We start from the raw sequence: 22,358 nt of genomic DNA, 5'->3' as shown, positions 1-22,358 counted from the left end.
AGCACACCAAAAATTCAGATCATTTCACAGAGCAAGTTCTACGACAGCCAAGGCTACACAGAAAAACCCTGTCTCAAGTAAAAACAAAAAAGAAAAAGGATTCCTTTAAAGTCAACTATGAATGGCACTGTGCTTACTTCCTTAAGTATGCTATTTTTTGCTATTTAAGTGTTTCTGCATTTCCTTTATTACATGACATTACACAAAACCAAAGGATTACAGATAATGGACATAAAATTTTGAGATTATCCAGACTCAAAAGCATAGGCTTCTTTAGGGGAACTTTAAGATGACTAAGGGAAGATGAGAGTTAGACTCAGAAAGCAGACTGGTGAGGTCATGAGATCAGCAGCATAGAGCTTCATTATTGAGTCTGGAAAGTACCCAGCAGGAAATGAACAAGGCTTCAAGACTGTCGTGATGAAAGGAGTGTAGTTAGCGTCTCGGTGTGTCCGTGCTGTTTCATACAGATAAATGAGGCATGCCAGGAGGGTGCAGGGAAGAGATACTGAAGATGTCCAATAGGAAGGAATGTAAATTGTTGACTGATTTTATATGAGTCATCAGGGTCCCTCCCTTTAAATGTTTTTGATGATGTAATATACATAACCAGGTGATTTTGCTGCTGCCTGCTCCTCGTCTTCCATCCTCCTTTCCTCTCTTCTCCCTTTCTCTTCCCTCCCTCCTCATGTGTGTATGTGTGTGTGTGTATGTGTACATGGGAGCAAGCATGGGTGTGCACACTTTCATTGTTAATTTGGTACCAAGTCAAAGCGTGGATGTTACTGCCAGTCATCTACTCTTTAAACTCAGATGACAGACAGTAAAACCACAAAATAAAATCAACAGTGGTAGGATTCTTACTGTGTTATTTTTGCTTTCTGATTCATATGAGACAAAGAACTTCCAATGACTCCAGTAAAACTGAGTTCTAATCCAGAACATGTTTACCATTTAACCAGAGATTTTATTTTGCTCCACTGATTGCAGCAATTTTCAGTGAACCTTGGATTCACACTGCTAAAACTCAAATGATATCAGGCACATGGCCACTTAACCAACAATGCAAGAAAACCCATAAACAAGAGGTAAGAAAACCAATCAAAGCACAAAATTACAACATCCTACATTAATAAACATTTTAATGCACACTCAACTAAAAGATGCATATAAGAATGACGGAATCTCTGTTCACAGGCAGCCAACAGGATTGGAATTTAACTTCAAACAAAAGTTTAGATTGTGCATTTAAAGATTACAAACCATTGAAGTTGGAGGGAAAAAAAAGAAAGGAAGTTAACAATGGAAGCGTCAATGACCATAAAGTGTGATGGGATGATTAAAGAAAGAATTCAAGTATTGTTGTAAAGTTCTTCAGACATGTCTTTGAAATTTTGTGCATTTCCCATCTTTGCATAGTGGAAAGAAAGAAAGAAAGAAAGAAAGAAAGAAAGAAAGAAAGAAAGAAAGAAAGAAAGAAAGAAAGAAAGAAACAAAGAAAGAAAGAAAGAGAAGGAAGGAAAGAAAGAGAACACGTCACTTGGCAAAACTCCACAACTCTATGTGATTCATGTTTCAAACATGCACCTATGTGTACTGCTCACTTACTGGGGGCTCTAATTCAGTGGCCTCATGCACTATCCCAGGTGAGCAATGACGTCAGCACACACCTCTTCATCCAGGTGTCACGAATTATCGCAGCAGAAATATAGCAGGTGAAATGGGAACTTGGTCATCCCTGGACACTCTTGTTGGGGAATGTGAAACAATGGTAGGCTTGTGCTTTGGATTCAAATTAAGAAGAAGGGGTATTCACACCACAAAATAAGCAAACGGATGGCATGTGCAAGAGGAAATGCAGCAAAGAGTTCAAGAGTACATAACCCAACACCACTGAAAATGATTCTAACCCATTGCATACAGTACAATTGCACTACCCTTCATGTCCATACACACATCGCTTAAAGCTTGTGTATTTTACATATACACACAAATAATTTAACATTGGAGCATAGGTCTGTTTACCTATGAAACTGTCAGTGTAACGAAAAGTTACACTGACATTTGACATATGTACATAATATTTGGGGACCACTGTGGTCTGATTTAAAACATAACATCGCACATTTACAATGTTGTTTGTGAAACGCTCAAAAGTCATCCATTGAGATCTGGTCTGTAACTGGCATGTTTTTATGTCGAATAGAGTCATCACGGTGCCTCAGAAATAGCAGTGGAATGAGTATGGTGAGGTTGGCAGCCGCTCGGCATCTCATAGTGAAGCAGACCCCTAAGCAACGCAAAAACAGGGGGCAATACCAAGTCATGTGAGTTCCCTCTGACCTTCCTCCAAGCTGAGTCACTACCATTAAGTAAAGGGGCACAACCTGTGTCTCATGAAAACAGGAATAAGGCCAATAACCTTCTAGGTAGCCCTGTTATTATGATATAAACAAACTGCAAGTTCAAGCAAAAGACAGCATACCTGCTTAGCACCTGTTTCTCAGAAAGCCATCCAAGGATTAGGATGTTAGGTTATGGTCTGGGGTAGTATGTAGCAATCAAGATTTCTTCTCTGTGAGTGTGAAACTTCAATAATTAAAGATATCTTTGGGTGGAAAAAGGGAAGGTCCAGTTTTAAGCAGTCCATTTTTAGTAAATCTGCCTTTCTAGTCAAGAAAAATGTTTTAAAACTCAAATCATGAGTCTTGCTGGAAAGGGACTTAGAGCAAAATGTAGGAAGTAACTCAATGCTCGTAAGAAATGCATAGCTCATCTGTGTGTCTTCTTGCTAAAAGTGGGACAGTAGGAGCTTTCCAGGGGGTCTGAGTTCTAGATGGATGTTCACTGAACATCTGCACGTCCAGAACAAACCTGGGAGGGAATTTCTTCAGTAACATGTTCCCTTAGCATTGCAATGGAGGCTATCCTGGCAATACATTAAAGAAGGAATGGGTGAAGATGAGGGAAACTCAGACAGTCTTGAGAATGCCAAAATTCAATCTCCCCAGGTGCCTGGAGGGAAAAGAAGACTGTGGATTCATACTCAGTAGAGTCCAATCACAACCCAGCAGGGTCCATGAGCCAACAAAACATGGAGGGCCGAGTGAGGTCCCAAAATCACTACACAGAGTGACAGGCTGCAATGGCCCAGTAGGGTGTCTCTGCTCTGCCCATCCACATTGCCATTCTGTCACACAGATGCTAAGGCAGAAAGAAGCGTAAATGGATTTTGAAACAAAACAAAACAAAACATATGAACAGATGGAAAGCTTAAACTTTTCTCCAAGCTTTCAACATTGAAAAAATTATTAATTTTTTATTTAAGGCTTTAAGTTTCTCCTCCTTTCACATTTACAACAGGGAAAGAGAACTGTCTAAACCAAAAACTAAAATCATGACCTTGGCACTTTTGTGATTAATTTGAGAAGGGTCTCTGTTTTCTTACATTATATACATGTGCTTATGATGACATCAAAGAAATTTTAGACTCATCAGTACATATATACTCACATTTACATAATTTTTTTGTGTTCCTGTTATGGGTTGTTTTGTGTCCTCCCTTTTTTTTTAATATTTTGTTTCAAGCATACTGCTTTCATTTTGTGCCCAAACTCCCTGCACCTTTGGCTACATCTGTCTTGTTAAGCAATCCCAACAATCATTGACCATATTATAAGAGAGGACAGAGACAATGAAGGAAGGAAAATGGGAGAAAAGAAAGAAAAAGAGGATGTGGAGCAAGCAACAAACTCAAGTATAGAGAGAATCCTTGCAAGGAAAACATTTCAATACAGACAAGTGAAAATGGCATGTCAAAATCTCTTATTTCCATATTTACATTTAGAAAAGAACTATACAACAGCATCATTCAAATTCCAGCTCCCATTTCCAAAGGATGCTTGGTCCAGGAAAGAAATGATGGGAAAAGTGAGTCAACAGGAGCACAGTCCAGCTGAGTGGTACCCTGGGCTGGTCTAGAGTGGGCAGGGGGTCATGTAGGAGATGGGAAAGAGTTGGGAGTGGGGTGGCAGAGGGTGGGAAGGCATTATTTGGGCCCAGGCAGGTCTGTGTGTTCATCTGTCATTTCCTTCAGGACTTCCACTGTAGGTTTTTGCTGAAGATTGGCTTGCTAGCTTGTTGTTATATATGCCATGCAGTTTTTACCCTTTCCAAAATTGGATCTTCATGCCACCGGGGTTTGTCTTTGATAGTACAAGAAAAAAAAAAAGTCATGCCAAATCATTTAGAAGATATTAAGTGCCAGCAGGCTAAGGGGTGGGGAATCATTTGCTATTTGTACTTTTATTGCACTTTGTTGTTGTTCCTTTCTTCTTCAGTTAAAAAGAAAAAAAATAGGATTTTGAACAATTGTTGTTTTTAATGACGTGGTCTTTAACCCTTTCCCCTCTATTGACAGGTGATAGGGGGGTTTACTTGAAGTTATTTCCAAAAGGGACCATTGTCTTTTACCCCACCCCAATTCCCAAATTTGAACTCCGTAGTCATTACCACCCAATGGTCTTGTTTACAGACTTAAGAGTTCCGGCAGCATGGCTGAAAACATGTCATACCCAGAACCCCACAGTGCAAGGTGGCATTCCTCCAGTGCAGCCAATTCAGATGGGGCCTTGCTGAGTGGGATCGAATCTCCTCTTCTTGACGTTTCTTCCAGGGTACGTCAAAAGAAATGCAGGAAGAGGGAAAGAAAAGCCACGATATTAATAAGGTGACAGTGAGAGGCTCAGGACGACAACAACAGTAATGTGAGTTCCAGAATGGAGTAACCAGCTCACACAGAGGCAGTCTCCCCAAGGACCTGGAAACAAAGAAGCGCTAACATTTTGGAATGTCTTCACACTTCCCCACAAGACTACTACGCACTTTGGGGAAGATCAAGAGAAACCTCAAGTGGTTCACTTTCAATCATAAATTGGACGAATGTTAGAAGTAATGGTATTCGTTGCCAATTCATTAGACAAAATGTACTACAGGATAGTTTCTCCTGAGTTTCTACCCCAAAGAACTAAGAAAAACTGTGAAGGCTTTGTAGATGTTTCCTCTAGAGTTCTGTAGCAATGGGCAGGCCCTCAGCAAGGTAGCGAAAACCTTGCTCTGCCTGGTGGTTTCTGCCTTGGCTGTGTGAGAGCTTATTCCACTATGAAACGAGCAGTTTTTAGGGAGGGAAGTTGGCAGACAGAGGGCACAGGGAGGTGGTACACTCAGGAGAATGGACACGGGCCCAGGTTAGCCAAGCAAGTGCAGCACTTTAGCTCCGTGGAGAGAAGCACGTTCAAATGCTTTGCTCACAGTGTCCAGTCTCCGAAAAAGTGGTTCCTGTGCTTAAAGGGAGGAGGGAGAGAGAGAGAGAGACAGAGAGAGAGAGAGAGAGAGAGAGAGAGAGAACAGCAAGACACAACACGGCAACAATGTGAACTGGTTGTAACCTCCCCGTGGTCTGGCTTCATGTGGGGCATCAAGCAAGGGGCTCATGCATTAGTCTGCACACTGGCGGGTACAACACCACTGCCACCAAGGCATCATGCAAAACTGCAGGCTGAGGAGCCCAGCGCTCCCTCACTCCCCTGCCCACTTACTCGGGGCCAGCTGAACACCTCCACAGGCCCTAAGTACTGAAATAGTGCAACAGATTCCTCCTCCACTTCAAAACAGAAACACCTCCAAAACTTAAAATATATAGAAAGGTATCCTGCAAAGTCCCTACTTCCCCAGAAGGCCCACTTTGACGCCTCTTTTTGAAATACCAAGCATTAACATCTTCAACAAAAGTCTACCTTTATTTATTTATTTATCTATTTATTTATTTATTTATTTATTATTTTAGACACCCCCCCCCATTGAAACATCTTCATGAAAGCCTGGGCACATGGTACTCTGGCCTAGCAACATAATTCACTGCAGCAAACCTTCTTTTCATTAGAGCTACTGGCTTTTCTCACCACCCAGTCCTCTCTAAAGTCAATGATCTTGAGTGCCAGCATCACTGACTGAACAGGAGGTATAGGTCAGACTGAACGGGACATCTCCACGATGTGTCTGTCAGCAAATGAACTTGCTATGGGACTCGGGACCTGCAGCAGCCATCAAAGTCTGTGCACTCCGAGAAGACATCTAAGAGTGACATTTCCTGCTGAAGACTTGGGGGTAAAGAAACAACTTTGATAAATCACCCTAGAGGACCAGGGACCCCTATCTAAGCTGTGTATCACTGCAACTCGGGAGAAATATCAAATTCGTGTCTCTTTGACTAATGTAAACACTGAGGCAGAGCAAAGCCTGCTAGCATAGAGCAAGACATGACCACGCCACTCACATTTAAATTCTTTCATTTAGTTGTAGGGAATGTCCAAGGTCAGAAGAGCCAAGCAGCAAGTTTTTAAAGAGAGAACTGAAATTCTACTTCAGGCTGGCACCCAGGAAACTCCAGTGTCCAAAAGTGTGTGTTCCTCTTAAAAGTCCATTTTTGAAGCTTAGGTTGCCCTTTTCCTGTTCAACAATGTTCTAAAGGATTACTAGGTTCTTTGGTCACACTAATAGATCATTACCCTAGAGAATCATATGTTTTCACTGTACTGACAGGCCTGGAGGACATGTTCTCTCCCTCTAAAGTCCTAGCAGTGGAGATAGCAAGTTACAGTGCAGGGGAGAGGGAAACCAGACATGAGCAGAGAGGCTAGCTCTGCAAGGCCTCTGTAAAGTTTTCTCATGCATAAGCCTTAAGTCCACTGTGGGTCACTCTAGCTGAGCACTGCCTGTCCTGAATTTCCTATATGAACATAAGGCTCTTCTTGTTCAGTTTTAATGTGAAAGTGAAAACTTTCACAGACAGGTCCTTGCTGGCTTTCTTCCCAAACTGTTTCATTTGGATGCCCTCTGCTCACTGGATTTTTGAAGGCAATTTTGTTGTCACATCCAGAAAGGTATTTCTGGATCATTGTAAAACATCAACGCAATCCATTAGCCTTTCAAAGATACCACTTTTATCAATTTTGGGTACCTGTGAAATCGAATCTTTTGCATACATGTATATACATATACTTACTCATCCTTCATTAATAAAGATCTCTTGGTAACAATAGCTACAACGGGTCTTCTGACAAGGATGGACAGTTACCTGCTACTATCACCTTTAAAAAAAACCTGTGTGTGTGAATGTTTTGCCTGCACTCATGCATGCCTAATGCTCTGGGATGCTAGAAGAGAGCACCAGATCCCCTGGAACTGGAGTTTTAGACAGTTGCAAGCCACCACGTGGATGCTGGGACCCAAATCCTAGTCCTTTGCAAGGGCACTGAGCCATCTCTAGCCACCAACTGTCACATTTTATATTAGTCCCTGTGCCCATCACCAAGATACACACACCCTCCAAACACACACACACCAAACCTCTAGGCCACCTTAAGTTGAGCTCATGTCCTTTTAGGGGTTTGAGTCAAGGAAACACATGTGTCTTTCTGGTCAGCCTAGCACCATGTATGCATATCTTCATTGTCATGTCTATCTTCATTGTGCATGAAAAAGAAAGAGTCTAACCCAAGAGTCTTAGACAACAGGAAATGTGGCTCCTTATTCTGCATTGGAATTCTGCATTGGAAGTTAGAAGGGAAAGCAACAATTTGGTTACCGTGTTCATAGAGAAAATGGCTAAAATGTATTCTACTCCTTCCTAACTTTAAGAAAATCAAAATACTTTCCTTCCCTACTGAGATTCAGTTATTTTTTTTCTGGCTAGAGCCTTTCAACTGTCATTTTAGAGGAGTACCAACTGTGACAATCTTTTCTCTAGAGAAGGAACAGAACAGAATGGAATTCTGGCCAACAGAAAATGGTTTAGTGCTAAAAGAGGGTGCTAATGCAAGTGCTTGCTTGGCCAGAGAACTGCCTGTGATAATTACAGGCTGGTTACAGGAACTTCTTGTCAGGAATTGCTCTCAGAGGTTAATACAGGCTCTGCTGGCAATGGTGGAACCCCACTTTGCCACTGGAACCCGCAGAGACCAGGTGGAACAGAGGAGGCATGTTTTAGGTTTCCAACGGTTAATGCATTGGAGTGTGGTGGAAAAACCCAGACTCACCCTGGAACTGTCAGAAACCTACCCCGCTGTCACTTTTGTGTCCTTCTCTTGCCACCATCAAGAACGTATTTTCCCCACTGCTATCACTTATGGTATCGATAAATATTGTGTGTGTGGACTCACACACCTAAATTCTTGTATTCAAATTTAGGGGGTTGCACTGGCTAGTTTTTTGTCAACGTCATACATGCTGAAGTCAACAGAAAGAAGGGAGCCTTAATACAAAAAATGCCTCCATAAGACCAGTCTGTAGGCAATCTTAATTCAGTTCAACTACACACCCATTTTTACATTATTCAGCATATATCTAAATGCATGAATGCAGCAATGAGAAATCCACCAAAGAGAACCTTCCTTTTTTTTTTTTTTGAAAATTCTACAACTTTTGCATATGGAAGTCATGAGGACATTGACCAAAAATTTTCAGACTCTACTATTTGACTAAGAAGAAGCAACCTAAATGTGTGTTTATTTTAGTTGACAATAATGTTGAGGGATTTGCATAACCTTACGGCATGAAAAGTGTGTCCACTCACGCATAGGCTTATGTTCTCCCAAGGTCGTATCTTAGTTGAGAAGAACTGTGATCTAAGGAAAGAGTCAGTGAGACCACGTCAGGTAACAGCATAGCTGCGTTTCTCACTTGTGCTTGTATGTCTGTGCAGGTCGGGGATGGTTAGGGCCCTCTCCCACACCTAAATTAATGACTCGGCGTATGACGCGTAAAGGAACGTGACACCTAGCAGGAAAAAGTGTTCTCTCCCCTGATCCGTTGCACCTGTCCCTTTAATCTCGTTTACACAAGGTCAAAGACGTCAGGCGACTTGGCTCACTCACTCCTCTCCTGGGAATAGTGCCCCAGTTTCAGCATGGAGTACAGCAGCAGCATCTCCAAACTCCCGCTCCAGAAGCTACACAAAGGAGAGGTTAATGATCTGAGAAACATTCTTGGCCTCTTACCCTCGCCACGGGACAATAGTCCCTGCGTGCTACTGTGCAGCACTGTGCCTTTCTACATTTTTGCCAGAAGTGACTAGTACAGCGACAGGAAATATGAAGGGGCTTTGACTGAGCTTGTCCAGAAGCGTCCCTGTGTCACGGTCCCCGCGCACAGTCTGTGGAGCTGAGATGGAACTTCGCTTGGCTGACTTCGGGTCAGCCCCTCGCCTCGTTCCCTGCTCTTCCAATGACGGGACATCTCTCTCGGATGTGAATCAGCTGCACAGAGCCTAAGCCGCTTACTGACACAGTGATAAAGGCTTCTCCCCCAACACATGCAGTTCAAGCTGAGAGCTAGCCAGGCTGCTGTTTCGAGGTCCTGCTACAGAACAGTGCTCTCATCGAGAACAAAGAAATGGTACATCTGGCATCACCTCGCGCTGCGTGGCAATGACGCACGGGAGGCCGTTTTTTGAGCCTTTGAAATGAATGTTTCTTAATGCTAAGGAGCTACGCGCCACGGAACAAGCCAAATTTCTTTTTCTGGAGGCACATTTACTTTTTCTAAGAGGAAGCATTATAAATAGAGAACAGAATTTCTATAATATACGATGACTTTTTCACAGTAGTGGGACACTAAAGAAAAAAATCTTCCTCTGGATTGAGGAAAAATCCAAACAAAAACATGCTGCTTCTAAGATGCCCTTTATGGGAGCCAGGCTGGATAACGCCATTCAAAGGAGGAATCCAAATTGTAGGTGCCTATTCAGCTCATATGTTTCTGCAAGCAGGCTGATGCCAAAATTACTATTTCACTGAACCGTTCCAAGTTTATAGACATCTGTGTAGAACACAAGCACCATTCAACACAGCCTCCAAGCAGAAGGCTCTCAAATGCTATGGGCTTACTCATTAAACCCTAAAACATAACAAATTAGGGGAAAAAAAGTGATTTATTTAGATCATATCTTGGTATCTTTCCTTTCATAATCGGCTTCTAATAATTACGTTTTAACTGGCTTTAATGGAGGCTACTACATGTTTGATTTAAGGCAAAGCTTCCTCCATTGACCGGCTGGACGGATACGGGGTGGGGAGGCTTTGGTTTGACTGCAGATTTCATTTCCCACTTAAATTCATCCCAATCAATCTGGATGAAACTTACTTAAGAACGAAGCTACCTGGCAGAGGAAGACTTATCTACAAATAATAAAAATCAAATCACTAAGGCCATCAAATATATGAAAGTGGTTCTCTAATGAATCAGAGGTACAAAATATCCAAACTAGGCAAATCGGGTTTAAAAAGCTTTAAACACAGTAGGGTTGATCTGTGATTACCAACTTTATCAATGTTGGTTATCAATCCATGCAATCCAAAATAAAATAATCCAATGTTGGTTATCAATATATGCAATCCAAAATAAAAGTCATCATGAAAGGATGGTAGGCCACTCAGTTATGTTAAAGTTAGAGTAAATGCCACAAAGCCTTTGCTTTCAAATTTGGTTGGTTGGAGACGTAACAAAATCATTTTAAAAATATTTGTTAAGTAAAAAAAAAAAAAAGTTTTCACATCACAAAGTTACGTGTAAAAAACAGTGGTTATGTGGTGACCGAGCTTATAGAGAACCCCAGGGAACTATAAACCAGTGTTTAGCAGAAACAAATAAGAATGTAAGTGTATGGATTTCCAACATGCGTCTTTGGTCACTGGAGTGTACATGACGCAGCTCAGGAGGCTTGCTCCCGCAGGCTGGAGCGTCTTCTGTTGAAAGGCTCTGGCTTCAAGTTAAAGTGGGTTCCTTCAACAGCCCGTGTTTCTCTGCCAGCCCAAAGCTGACCTTTGAAGCTCCACGCCTCCTGTTTCTAACCCACTTCTGAGTAAAAGCGCGTATTTTTTTTTTCAGTTGTACTGTCAACACCAAAGTCTTGTAGCAGGAACTCAAAACCAGGTTATGTAAGCAGAAAAGAGAGGCGCCCGAGCCACAGAGAAGAAGACATGCGGCATTGCTTACTTAAATCCCCAACCTGTGCCCCCAAGGACAATAGCTGCTACCAGGATGGCACCAGCGATGGAGCCTATTATGAGATTGGTGGCGCTAGGACCTGTGACAAAGGATCATGGGAAGAAAGTCACGTGAGCCGAGTACTTTCGTTACCACAACGGAAAGGCAGGTAAGCAGCTTCAGAAAGTAAAGCCCTGTTGGGCAAGGTCCCTAAATGCTTACATTGCTTTCTTGTTTCAGTTTAATCCTATGTCGGATACTTCCATCTGTGACTGGCTGGATTATTTGTCTTTAAGTCTACCCTTCCTTTGCCACTGATGTCAAGCTCTGTTAGGTTAATCTTTCTCCAAACCTGAAACAAATCAGCCCCACTTGTTTTCGGTGCACGTGTTTTGTCTCTTCTGGTCTCTTCCACCACACCGTAACTCAAACAGGTTGGTACAAATAAAGAACTGGGCTCCCTTAGCACTGGCCCCGCCTGGCTGCCAGATACGTGAGATAAATAATTCTAGGACAGTGCTCGTCCAACTGACTCCACACCCTGGATGCTGCTTGCTCTGTACTGGGAGACAGTGAGAATTTCTTTGGAAGAAGTTGACCAAGAAAGATCTGGCTTCAAAACTTTGTTCTCAGCTCTTTCTTACTGGGTCTTCAGCGTTAAGCCCCCCAAATGGTCCTGCAGATGCAGGAGACCTAAAATGTATGTGAACAATGTATAGGAAATGGGAAATAAAGTAATTCTTTAAATTCCACTGGAGAATATATCTTTTAAATTCCCATGTCTCATTAAGAGAAATTTGAGGCTCGGTGCTATATTTAAAAGTTGGTAGCGATTTATAGTAACTCCATTCTTTTCCTTTATTCGGCTTTTAAAGATCAAAACAAAGTTACACGTAGCTTAAACAAAGAATGAAATTTCACATCCTCCAGGATCTACTATGCATGTGCCTCCTAATAACCAAACACCTTCAAGTGCCGACTGCATCTACCTGCCCAGACGTCAACCACTAGCCAATTTGGCTGGTTTTCCTAAAACCTCCCAGTTTATCAGACATTCGTTCCTCCAAAGAATCTCTTTTTTCCTCACATAGGTGGACACCATTTCTTACATCACCACAACTGAACGGGTGATGCTTTTGCCTAGAAGCCACACAGCACTAGAAGTGCTAAGTGTGTGTGTGGGGGGAGGGAGAGTACAATAAAGATCCAGGATGGAAGGTCCTGCCTAGTTCCTGGGCTTTGCCATGCTCTTAAATTGGAGAGGGCCTTTAGAACACGAATCTCAGCGGCCCTTGGGGAAGCATCGAGGATCACAAAGAACAGCAGTGAGAACGATAAATGCCTTTTAGGGACTGTATAGTGCGTACTGACGCCGCTCGTTTCTGAACATCTCATTGAATCCTCACGGACGAAAACTCAAGGTGGGAATTTAAACCATCCTGTTCAATAGGTGAAGGAATGGACAGTTCATAGAAAATAGATAATGGGGACAAGATGCAAACAGGGACCTGCCTGATTTCAAGACCTGTATCATAAACCAAGGGTCAGCAGACCGGAGCCACACCTGGCCTCACTATCTATCTGGGCAGAGACATTTCACTGTAGCACTCCTCCTTGCTTTCGTGCTGACTGTGGTCGCCTTTGATAGCAAGGCTGAGGATCCCTGATGGATGCCCTGTAGCTTGGAAGACAGAACTATTGACACCCAGCTCTTTACAGAAAGATTGTGGATGACTACTCTGATGAAACTTTATTCTGCTCCACATACTTTGTCTCCATTTCTCCACAGAGAAACTTGAAGAAATCATTCAAAAATATATTCATAGTACCATGTATACACCTACACTTGAGGCAAATTTTTACTTTGTTGCCTCAGAAAACAGGCTGGGATCAGGTTCAATACAGAATCCATGAGAAGTGACTTCTGATGTACAATAAACTACTGAGTAGAATTTAAAAATTAAATCTGTCCGTGAAACCTTTACTGGTTACATGCCTATCACAAAATCAAGCCAGGAAGTATTAAAACTGGGTTGTATTATCTAATTTTTCTAAAAACTCATTATGTATCAATCAAAAATAAACAGAACTTGAAGGGGAAAAGTCAGTAGACCACTAGAAAAAAGCTTTCATGAAACAAAAACATCAAGCCTTATTTTTAGCTTAAAAGAAAACAAACATTTAGACACTTACCTGCCACAAGCATAAATAGCCACAGACCAGCCACACTGGAAAGGATGGATGGGAACAAATGCTGGCAACAGGACTGTTTACATATTTACATATATTACATATGTATATTTACATCTATTTTGATCCTGTCCATCTCTGAGGTTCAGGGCATGACCAGGCTTCATCACTTTGTCTATAACTGAAGGCATTGAAACTATGGCCACTAAGTAATACGGGAAACACGTCTGAGATGATCTTTTGAAAACTGCCTTTCTTCTTCGTAGGATTTCACAAAAACATTTATCTAGAATGTGGTCATGGGATGGGAACTTCTGGCCCATAGCCATGAGGTGCAGCTTGCAGAACCAAGTTCTTGAAGTCAAACATTTTAGCGTGGTTTCATACTTCACTTTCTCACAAGTTAAAAAAAATAAAAGCCAGACACGGAGGCACATGCCTGCAATCCCAGCACTCGGGGAGGAAGGTGGATCTCTGTGAGTTCAAGGCCAGCCTGATCTACAAAGCATGTCCAGGACATACAAGCCTACTCAGAGAAACTCTGTCTTGAAAAAAAAAAATTAAAGGAAACACAAACCCTTTTCCAGTTATTGCTCCTTCCCCTAATCTAAGAGACATCACAGACCATACAGATGAACCGTGAGTTAAAAGGCATAAGGCTAAGCTGAGCTGGGCATGAGGGCTCAAGCCCATAACCCAGCATTTAGGAATCTGAGGCAGGAGAATTGATGCAGGATCAAAGCCAGCCTGGGCGACACAGTTAAGTTCTAGATGAGCATAAGCAATAGAGTGAGACCCTGTCTCAAAATTTTTTTTGAAAAATGAGTCAAGGCCGGCCAGGTCTTGCAGCTACGGCAGAACAGCTTCATGTGTAACATGCTCTCCTCCGGCTGAGATCTTGGTGCCTAAGTTGCCTGACTTGGGTTTGTAAGAAGAGCAGATGTGTCCAGAACTAGCGAAGCTGAGGCTAGGCTGACAGCCTACAAGGTCCATTCTATGGGCTGAGTCAAGGATAGTTTGTGTCTCCTTAAGACACTGATAAATTTTTTTTGGAGGGGGGGGCTACTATGAAGTGTGAAGTGTTACCACAACCCCAGTAAAAAGAAAACACAGTGTGTGAAGGGTGACTCCTGCCATGTGTACATAAATGCTACCTGGGTGATGGGAGAAAAAGGCTTCCTGATAATGTAGACTGCCTCGCAACTTCAGCTACTTAGACCAAATGCAGGGCAGGCTGAACAAAGCATCAGGAGAGCTGTGTGTCTCTGGGAATCTCATGAGTAAGTGACCACAACGCGCCAGTTCAGATAATGGATATTTGGAAGACAAAACAAAAATTGCAGCTGTTCGCTAAGGTTGTGCAGTTTGAACTTAACACATTTTGATTTTTAATGTTCCTTGCTCCGATATTTATGAAAATTTCAAAGTTGAACTGTGACCCAACTTTATAACATAAAAAGGAAGAAAGAAAAGCAATGTCCTTAATGCCATTCTTTGAATAGTGGAGTTGTGGCCTTCCATATCGTTCTAAATTAACAGAAGAACATTAAGTGGCTATCATTCTCGCTATCATTAAAAAGTGTTGAGAGTTGCTGGTGTTCCTAATTGTATAGATGGATTCATTTAAGTAGTAAAATAATTCCATTGTAATACTTCTATGAAACACATAAAGCATTTTGCCAATTGATAGTTAAAAAAAAAATTAAGATCTACGGGAGAGCAGAGGAGGTTTTAGGCTCTTGCCTTAATGGTGGATAAGCACCCCAACATTGTTTTATGCCCCACATTGTTCCAGACAGGAGAAGGTTCTATAGTGCACGAGAAAAATCACAAGACACAAATACATTCAAATCACACCACAGATTACACCAACACGGGAAACAATCAACAAGACAAACATGGAAGGGTCAGGGGTCCAGGCATCATCTCACACGCCAAGCACCAGAGAAAGACACACAGAAACTAACGAGATTGCTTACTCTACTCCCCACCCTGTGCCTCCAAAAATCACCCCCAGGGCCAGAATGCTGCCAGCCACAGCCCCTATGAGCCTGCTTGTGGCCATGTTCACTGCGTGGAGGGAAAACGGAGATGTTTCTTTTTAAACAGAGGAAAAAAAAAAACACATGCTGATTTCACTATTATACAGAACAATCTCTCCAGAAAGGGCTTTGGGAGTTAGCTAAGTATGGATAGCTTTGCTCAAAACTTGAAAACTGAGATGGGCATACATCAGTGCAAATAATTGTCAGCTTCAAACGCTACATACTCTGTTTTAAAACATAATCTCTTAGAAACACTTTTAGGATCACAAGTAACCCAGGTTGAAGTATAGTTCCCAGCAGTATGAGGTAAAATTTTAGTTTCATTACAGCAAATCTATCTTTTAGTTATAAATTAACCATTAACGTATGATCTGTAAATTTTTCAAACTGCAAAGTATGCTTAGCATCATTTAAACGAAGAATGTGTCATTCAATTTTGGGAACATTCATAAACAGCCAATAGGGAACCTTTAAAATTCTGTGTCATTCGCCTGGGAAGTTATTGAAAAGTATATTCTGAATAACTGCAAGGTTTGCATTTCTGTCCCAGAAAATAGACATTTTCTTCTTTGACTACAGATTCCAATGTATAACTCTGTGTGTGTGTGTGTGTGTGTGTGTGTGTGTGTGTGTGTGTGTGTGTGTGTTTGTGTGTGTGTGTGTGCTGAGAGAAGGCTGGGGTCTCTGGAAGTTGCAGCAGCTTTCAAATGTTGGAAAACAAACCTGGAACAGGTAGAAATCCCCAACACTTTCTCTAAGTGGGCTCTGCGGAGTCAGATATTAAAATAGGAGGGAATATTAGTTAGGGTCAGCCTGTATAAGGAAACCGGCTCACACACACTTCACCTCTCGTTTCTACATAAATTAAAGACATTCAATGCAAACGGCTGATGGGCAGATTTTCACCTCAACAGAACCGTATTGCACACGCTGTATGCTATGAACACAGGGAAACAGAACCAAGAACTGAGACTCCCAGTCACACCTGTTTAAGGCTTCCTAGCGTCCCTGGACCTTTTAGTAGGATATTAGCCCCAATGGGAGAGGATCTTGGATCTCTAGGCCTGCTTAGCAGTTTCACAATGACTTCATTTTATCACAAGCTAAATAATATAAGTGAGAGTCTAAGGGCTATTAACTAACCACAACCAGAGATGGCCTTTTAAAAATAAAAAGATGGAGACGCAACAGAAAACAGAGACAGTCTAGTGAAAGCACTAACAGAAGGGGAAAGACGTTGCATTCAGGTGAAGGACCGCACGTTTCCATCCAAAATGACCTGTTCCAAACTTAAAGCTTGATTTTCTTTTGAATAAAATCATTTACCTCAGAAGCCCAAATTAACAAATGTGTTAGCTCATGACTTTTTGGAGGCGCCAGGGGCTTAAGTTTCAAGTACTGGCTGTCAGAGCTAAAACACACCAGTTAGTCCTACTTTCCCTGCAATTGTTATGTAAGGAAGATACGACAGCTAATAGAAAAACATCCCCTTCCTCTCCCACAAATCGGGATGCTAAATTAATATTTGTGTATTTTAAAGATTGCAACTACCACAGGAAATGTGAGTAACCGTCTGGCAAACCCTTATCCGTTTGCTGTGGTATGATTCCTCGGTGTGGAAGCGGGAGGGTTAGCTGGCCCACTGCGCATGCACTAGAAACCTGATCGGGGAACAAAACAAAAAAAAAAAAAAAAAAAAAAAAAAAATTCCTGCAGATGCTTAAAGCACGTACTGCAGGCAGGCAGATGATGAGCCTTAATCAGCACTGAGAAAGAATAATTATCTTCAGATTCTTAACAGATAAGTGCTCTTAGAATAACGCAAATGAGCAGAGGGTGGGAGCTAGCTTTTCAGAGCTCACCCGTCTCTCTCGTGTGCCCCCGATGCTTTCAGCTCTGACATGCTGAAAATGTAGGTAAAGACCCACCCGGACCCTTGCTGTGATCCTGAAGAGTAATTTTCTCTCTTTAAATTCAGACTCAGCCTGTTTTCAAATCAGTTTGGCAGGAGCTGATCCAGTGACCCTCAGGTGGGCACCGTTTTTACACGGGACAAATTTTTTTTCGAACGTAGCTGTTTTTAACAGCCACCATGAGAAATCCAATTTTTTTTTTCCTTGGGCCTTTGGAAGCTCCTGGTGTAGCTTTGGTTCCACACTCAGTGATTTATTATGTAGCTGCTTCTGTTCATCAGTCCTTTCATTCATACGCACTTGCTATCTCCAAGTGTCGATTTTATACCTAGTCTCTCTCTACACTGTTTGCGCGATGACATGCCTTAATTTTCTCCTCTGATCCTGATTGTGGCATTCTCGAGCTGATAAACACAGTCCTGGTTTTGAAAGCTTGACTTTGAACCCTCGCTCTCTGACACACGCGTCCGTCTTTACACTCTCAACCTCAGTGCCTTTCTCTGTATGTGTGTGTTATCGTTAGCTTTATTATTTCCAATCCTGCTTCCTGTTCTCTAGTTTGGCCGGTCCTAAAAAAAAAATACAACTTTTGATAAGCATGTAATATTAAGATGCAAACTGTGAATTTTCTGTTTTGAAAAAAAAAAAAAGATTCTCTATTTTGCATGTAGAATTCCTGCAAGCTTAAGTGGGACTTCACACATTCAGAGAACCATGCTCTTTTTGAAACTGAGTGGTCCTTTTTCAGTTTCTAAATCAGCAGGATTCAATGTTTCACCTATGTGATGCCAGTGAGCCAACAAAGAATAAACGGGCTCCGACCCTCGGCGTTTCAAAGGCGATAAGCAGCAAAACCATCACTGGTGGCCTGGAGGCCACGGTTCTTCCTGCAGGAATTCACTTTACTAAATAAACTGAAGGTTAAAATAAACACTAAATAAATCTCTTTATTTAACAGTATAATATTGATATTATAAAGTATCTTATCTTGCTCAAAATTTCGATGTGTTAGAAATAAATTCAGATCTCCTTCTCCTTTTCCACAAAATAAAAATAGTTCAATTTTAGTCTACTGCTACACATGTCCAGAAGGACATGGAAAAATTTATATCATGACAAATATTATTTCAGCTGAATATGATGGCACACACTTGTACTGCCAGCAGCTGGGGGATTGCGGGTTTGAGGCCAGCCAGAACTAGCAAAATCCTGTCTCAAAAAAAAAAAAAAAAAGCAAATACTGCAATTCATTGTATCAAAAAAAAAAAATCAGAGGATGTTCTGAATTCATATAAGACAAATTCATAGGTAATAAAATATTGTAAAATATAGTAAATCCTTAAGCTTTGGTGAGTCTGTGGTTTTAAAAAATTCATGTCATATAATTATACATAATACTTAATACTCACATTTGAGAATTATTTAATGATCTGACTACAAAATCAAAGGTTCATCATACAAAAGTCACCTAAGCGCTATATGCAAAAGCTGCAATAAACAATATCTGGTATGTTATAAACATTTAAAGCCATTTTCAAAACTCAAAACCCTGATGATATATACTTCATTTCTTCAGAGCCATAAGAAGCTGGTAAATAATGGATCCTCTAATGGGCTTAATCGCTGCTCCGCTATTGTCGTTCCTTCTCTTTCTTATTGCGCACAAAGAACCAGCAGAAGGACTTAGCATTCTGCTTTAAATGAAGCAGCAGCAGAAAAGACACTGAGGGTAAGCTCGTGTGATCACGTTTTATTTAATGAGCTGTTAACACTAATAATTAGTTTTCCCGTTTGTAAAGCAGCAAATCTGGATGAACTGCCTTCAAGGTCCTTCCTATCTCTAATTTGATGGCTATGGTCTTCATTAAAGGGCCTGGCCCATCCTCCCTAGGAATACTGTCTCTACCCACACAAGTCAGTGTCAGTGATATGACCCGTTTTTTGTCTTTTCTCTTGTCACAGTGATGGCATGAAAGCCTGAAAAAAATCCCTCATATGCACTGAGCAAAGTGGATACAAATTAATAAAAATAAATGGCTATGGTACCTTCCACAGGTAGAAACACACACACGCAACACACTCTCTCTCTTTCTGTCTCTTTCTTTTTCCCCTTCTCTCTTCTTCTCCCTCTCCCTTTCTCTCTCTCTCTCTCTGTTACAATTGTGTATACACATGTGTGTTCATGCAAATATGGGTGTGAGCACAAGTGCTAGTGTATAGAGGCCAGAAATTTGCATCGTGTGTCTTCCTCACTCACTCCCCACCTTATTTTTTGAGGCAAGGTCTCTCTCTCTCATTGAACCTGGAGTTCACCATAGGCAATCTGGACCAGAACTCAGGTCTTGACACCAGTGCTTTTTCCACAGAGCCATATCCTAGGCCTCTGAAAATTCTTGTAAACAGAAATGCAAGATATTCTATCCTTACACAGCAAAGGAAGGGAATTCCTTTCAGTGATCTCAACAGGAACCAGTTGAAGGAAGAGAAACTCAAAAGGTTTTCACACGTAGAATCAATGGTAACATAAGAATGGATGGTGTTTTCTGAAAATTGTTCTCCAGAGGGCAGCAAATAGAGCTCAGTGGTAGAAATTACCAAGTGTGCATGAGGACACTGAGAAAAGGAAAGGGGTGGAGGGCAGGCAGAAGAAAGAAGAGAAAAAAGAAGGGTGAGGAAGGGAGGAAGGAAACCCTTATCCTCAGGGTCTGCACAGCTGAAGACCTTTCTCAACTGTCCTGTGGGGGTCTCACAGGGCTAACCTAACCACCTGTGGGTCCACCATAGAGAACCTTAGCAAGATGATGACTTTAGCAAGATGATAACATAAACGGTGTTTACGTTAAGTCTCTACCCAGATCCATATGCTCCTCTGGAAATTAATTTTCAAAATATCCAAAATAAATAGGTCTATTTCTTACATCTTCAACTCAATGAAAAGGGAACTGCAGAACCTGCCCTTGACCAATGCAGTCTCCATCCAAAGGGCTGTAGTTTCATGCCCATTCCATGATTAAAAAGGCAATATTTTCATTAGGCTTCTTGGATTTTTCTGCCATTTAGGGGGAATACAATTAAACATCAATGGATAGTTTTTGGATTTTTGTTTGTTTGTGTTTTAGGGACAGTCTCACTAGCTAGCCTGGCCTAGAACCCTTATGCTGCCCAGGCTGGCCTTAAATTTAAGATCCTCCTGCCTCAGCCTCCCAAGTGTTGCGATGACTAAGTATTCTCGCCGCATCTACCTAGGAGACCATCTGTCGAAGTGACCGTCCATGTGGCTGCTGCTCATTATGTATGGCAAGCACCTGGGAAAGGTAGGACTAAGACAGCCAAAGTTACTGAAGGCTGAAGGATTATATAGGCTGCAGCTATCAAGACAAGCTTGGCGCCTATGCAGAATTGACAGATGAGGAAGTAGGTATTGCACAGATACCTTGACTTCCTAAAAATGAGTACACGTAAACAAAAAAATCAGCACTAAATGCCAAATGCCTTGTCGTTGTCATTGTTGTGGTTGTGTTTCCTGGCTGCCCTGGAAATGACTGTATGTGGTAGAGCAGGATAGCTTCAAACTTTTTTTTTTTTTTTGGTGGGGGGGGTGTTTTTGAGATAGGATTTCTCTGTGTAGCTTTGGCTGTCCTAGAACTCACTCTGTGAACCAGGCTGGCTTGAACTCAGAGATCTGCCTGCCTTTGCCTCCTGAGTGCTGGGATTAAAGGCGTGTGCCGCCACCATCCAGCCAGCTTCGAACTTGAGCCGATGGTCTGGCCTCCGCCTCCCAACTGTTACGTGGCTATCTCTTTTACCTATCCCCACCAGGTGAGAGCATGTGACCCCTTCATATCCAGGACAGACAATACAGATTTACTTAGTGGGTGAAGATAAAGGTCAAGGACACAGTTTCTCTCTTCCCCTTTCTTTTAACAGAGATTATAAAGGATAAATTTATAAAAACTGGCAATAAACTCATGGAATGTCTGGTTTCTGTTGTTCCTCATTTTAATAGCATATTCATGGATCTTTCTATAGACTATAGACTAAGCTTCATAGACTTTCTATAGTCAATAGAATAGCTAATAGAGCTGTTGCTTAAATTTTTTAATTTTTAATTTTTTATATTAATTACAGTTTATTTACTTTGTATCCCAGCTGTTCCTTAACTTTTCATAAATTATTTTATTTTATGTGTGTGAGTGTTTTGCCTACAGGCATGTATGTATATCATATGCACACCTGGCCCCCAGGAAGGTCAGCAGAGATGCTGGTTCCCCTGGAATTGGAGCTACTATATGGGGTACTGGGATCTGAACCCAGGTCTTCTGCTCTTAAGCACTGAGCCATCTTTCCAGCCCAAGAATAGAGATACTATTTAATTGTACTAAAGTTTCTTGATTTACCTCGACATTTGTTTACAAAATAACTGGTTTGATTTATGAAAAGTGATGACATTTTTGCTTAATCAAAATTATTAGAAGCTCGCACCGATTTTGGCCATTTCGTAACCAGCTTGCACCTATGACTTGGTGCCTTCAATAAGAGCAGAAAAAAGAAACCATGTGACCAAAAACCATCAGCCGGAATGTGCATACTAATCACCTCTGAGCTGCGGGACTGTGGATAATTTTCACTCTCTTTTTCATCCCTTTTTTGTATTTCCTTATGCATATTTTAAAAATAACCGTGTATGATTTGAATTACCAAAAGGGGGGGATATTTTATCAGCTATAGTGAAGACTGCCACCTCATAAAATGAGAGTCAAAGAAAAGACAGCTGTAAACACTCTTTTCTCTAAAGAGTGGCTGTTTGTTTCATGGCTCCGATTTTGATTTTTCTTGGTGAGTGAGCAGGTGGAGAAACGGCAAGCGGCACAAGTACAAACATGCCTGAGTGTTACGGCAGGAACGAGCACGGCAGTAGCTCACGAGCACGGCAGTAGCTCGGAGAATTCACAGCTGCGCTACGCAGAGGGTTTGAAGGAGTAATCTCAGCTTCTCTCTGTCGGGGCCTAAATCTCCAAATGTAACTTCTGAAGGTGGATCCAAGAATGTTTTGTTCTAGTTTTAAAGTAACAAAAGACTGAATGTAAAAGTGGACTGAGTTCCTTTTAAAACACACACACACACACACACACTCGGGGAAAACAGAAATAGACTGTGAGGCTGTAAT

The 22,358-nt window shown here is 41.6% G+C and overlaps 1 protein-coding gene across 3 annotated transcripts in view; it reads right to left on the bottom strand.

Annotated features, from left to right (window-relative positions):
• Positions 1-946: 946 nt before the first annotated feature.
• Adam23 (ADAM metallopeptidase domain 23) overlaps positions 947-22,358 on the bottom strand; it is a 144,380-nt gene continuing 122,968 nt past the window's right edge. Inside the window, exons 25-26 of one of the 3 annotated variants that reach the window (XM_021648510.2) lie at positions 11,053-11,143; positions 1,126-4,668 (exon numbers count right to left, since the gene is read on the bottom strand). In XM_021648510.2, the coding sequence (XP_021504185.1) occupies positions 4,620-4,668; positions 11,053-11,143 (140 nt within the window). In that variant the 3' untranslated portion in view covers positions 1,126-4,619. Of the gene's footprint in view, positions 4,669-8,625; positions 8,685-11,052; positions 11,144-22,358 lie in introns of those variants that run through there. The other 2 variants (XM_060368485.1, XM_060368486.1) reach the window with 2 other exon arrangements.

The sequence above is a fragment of the Meriones unguiculatus genome, chromosome 15, assembly GCF_030254825.1.
Source record: "Meriones unguiculatus strain TT.TT164.6M chromosome 15, Bangor_MerUng_6.1, whole genome shotgun sequence".
Lineage (NCBI taxonomy): Eukaryota > Metazoa > Chordata > Mammalia > Rodentia > Muridae > Meriones > Meriones unguiculatus.
This window is presented reverse-complemented; position numbering and strand designations above follow the sequence as displayed.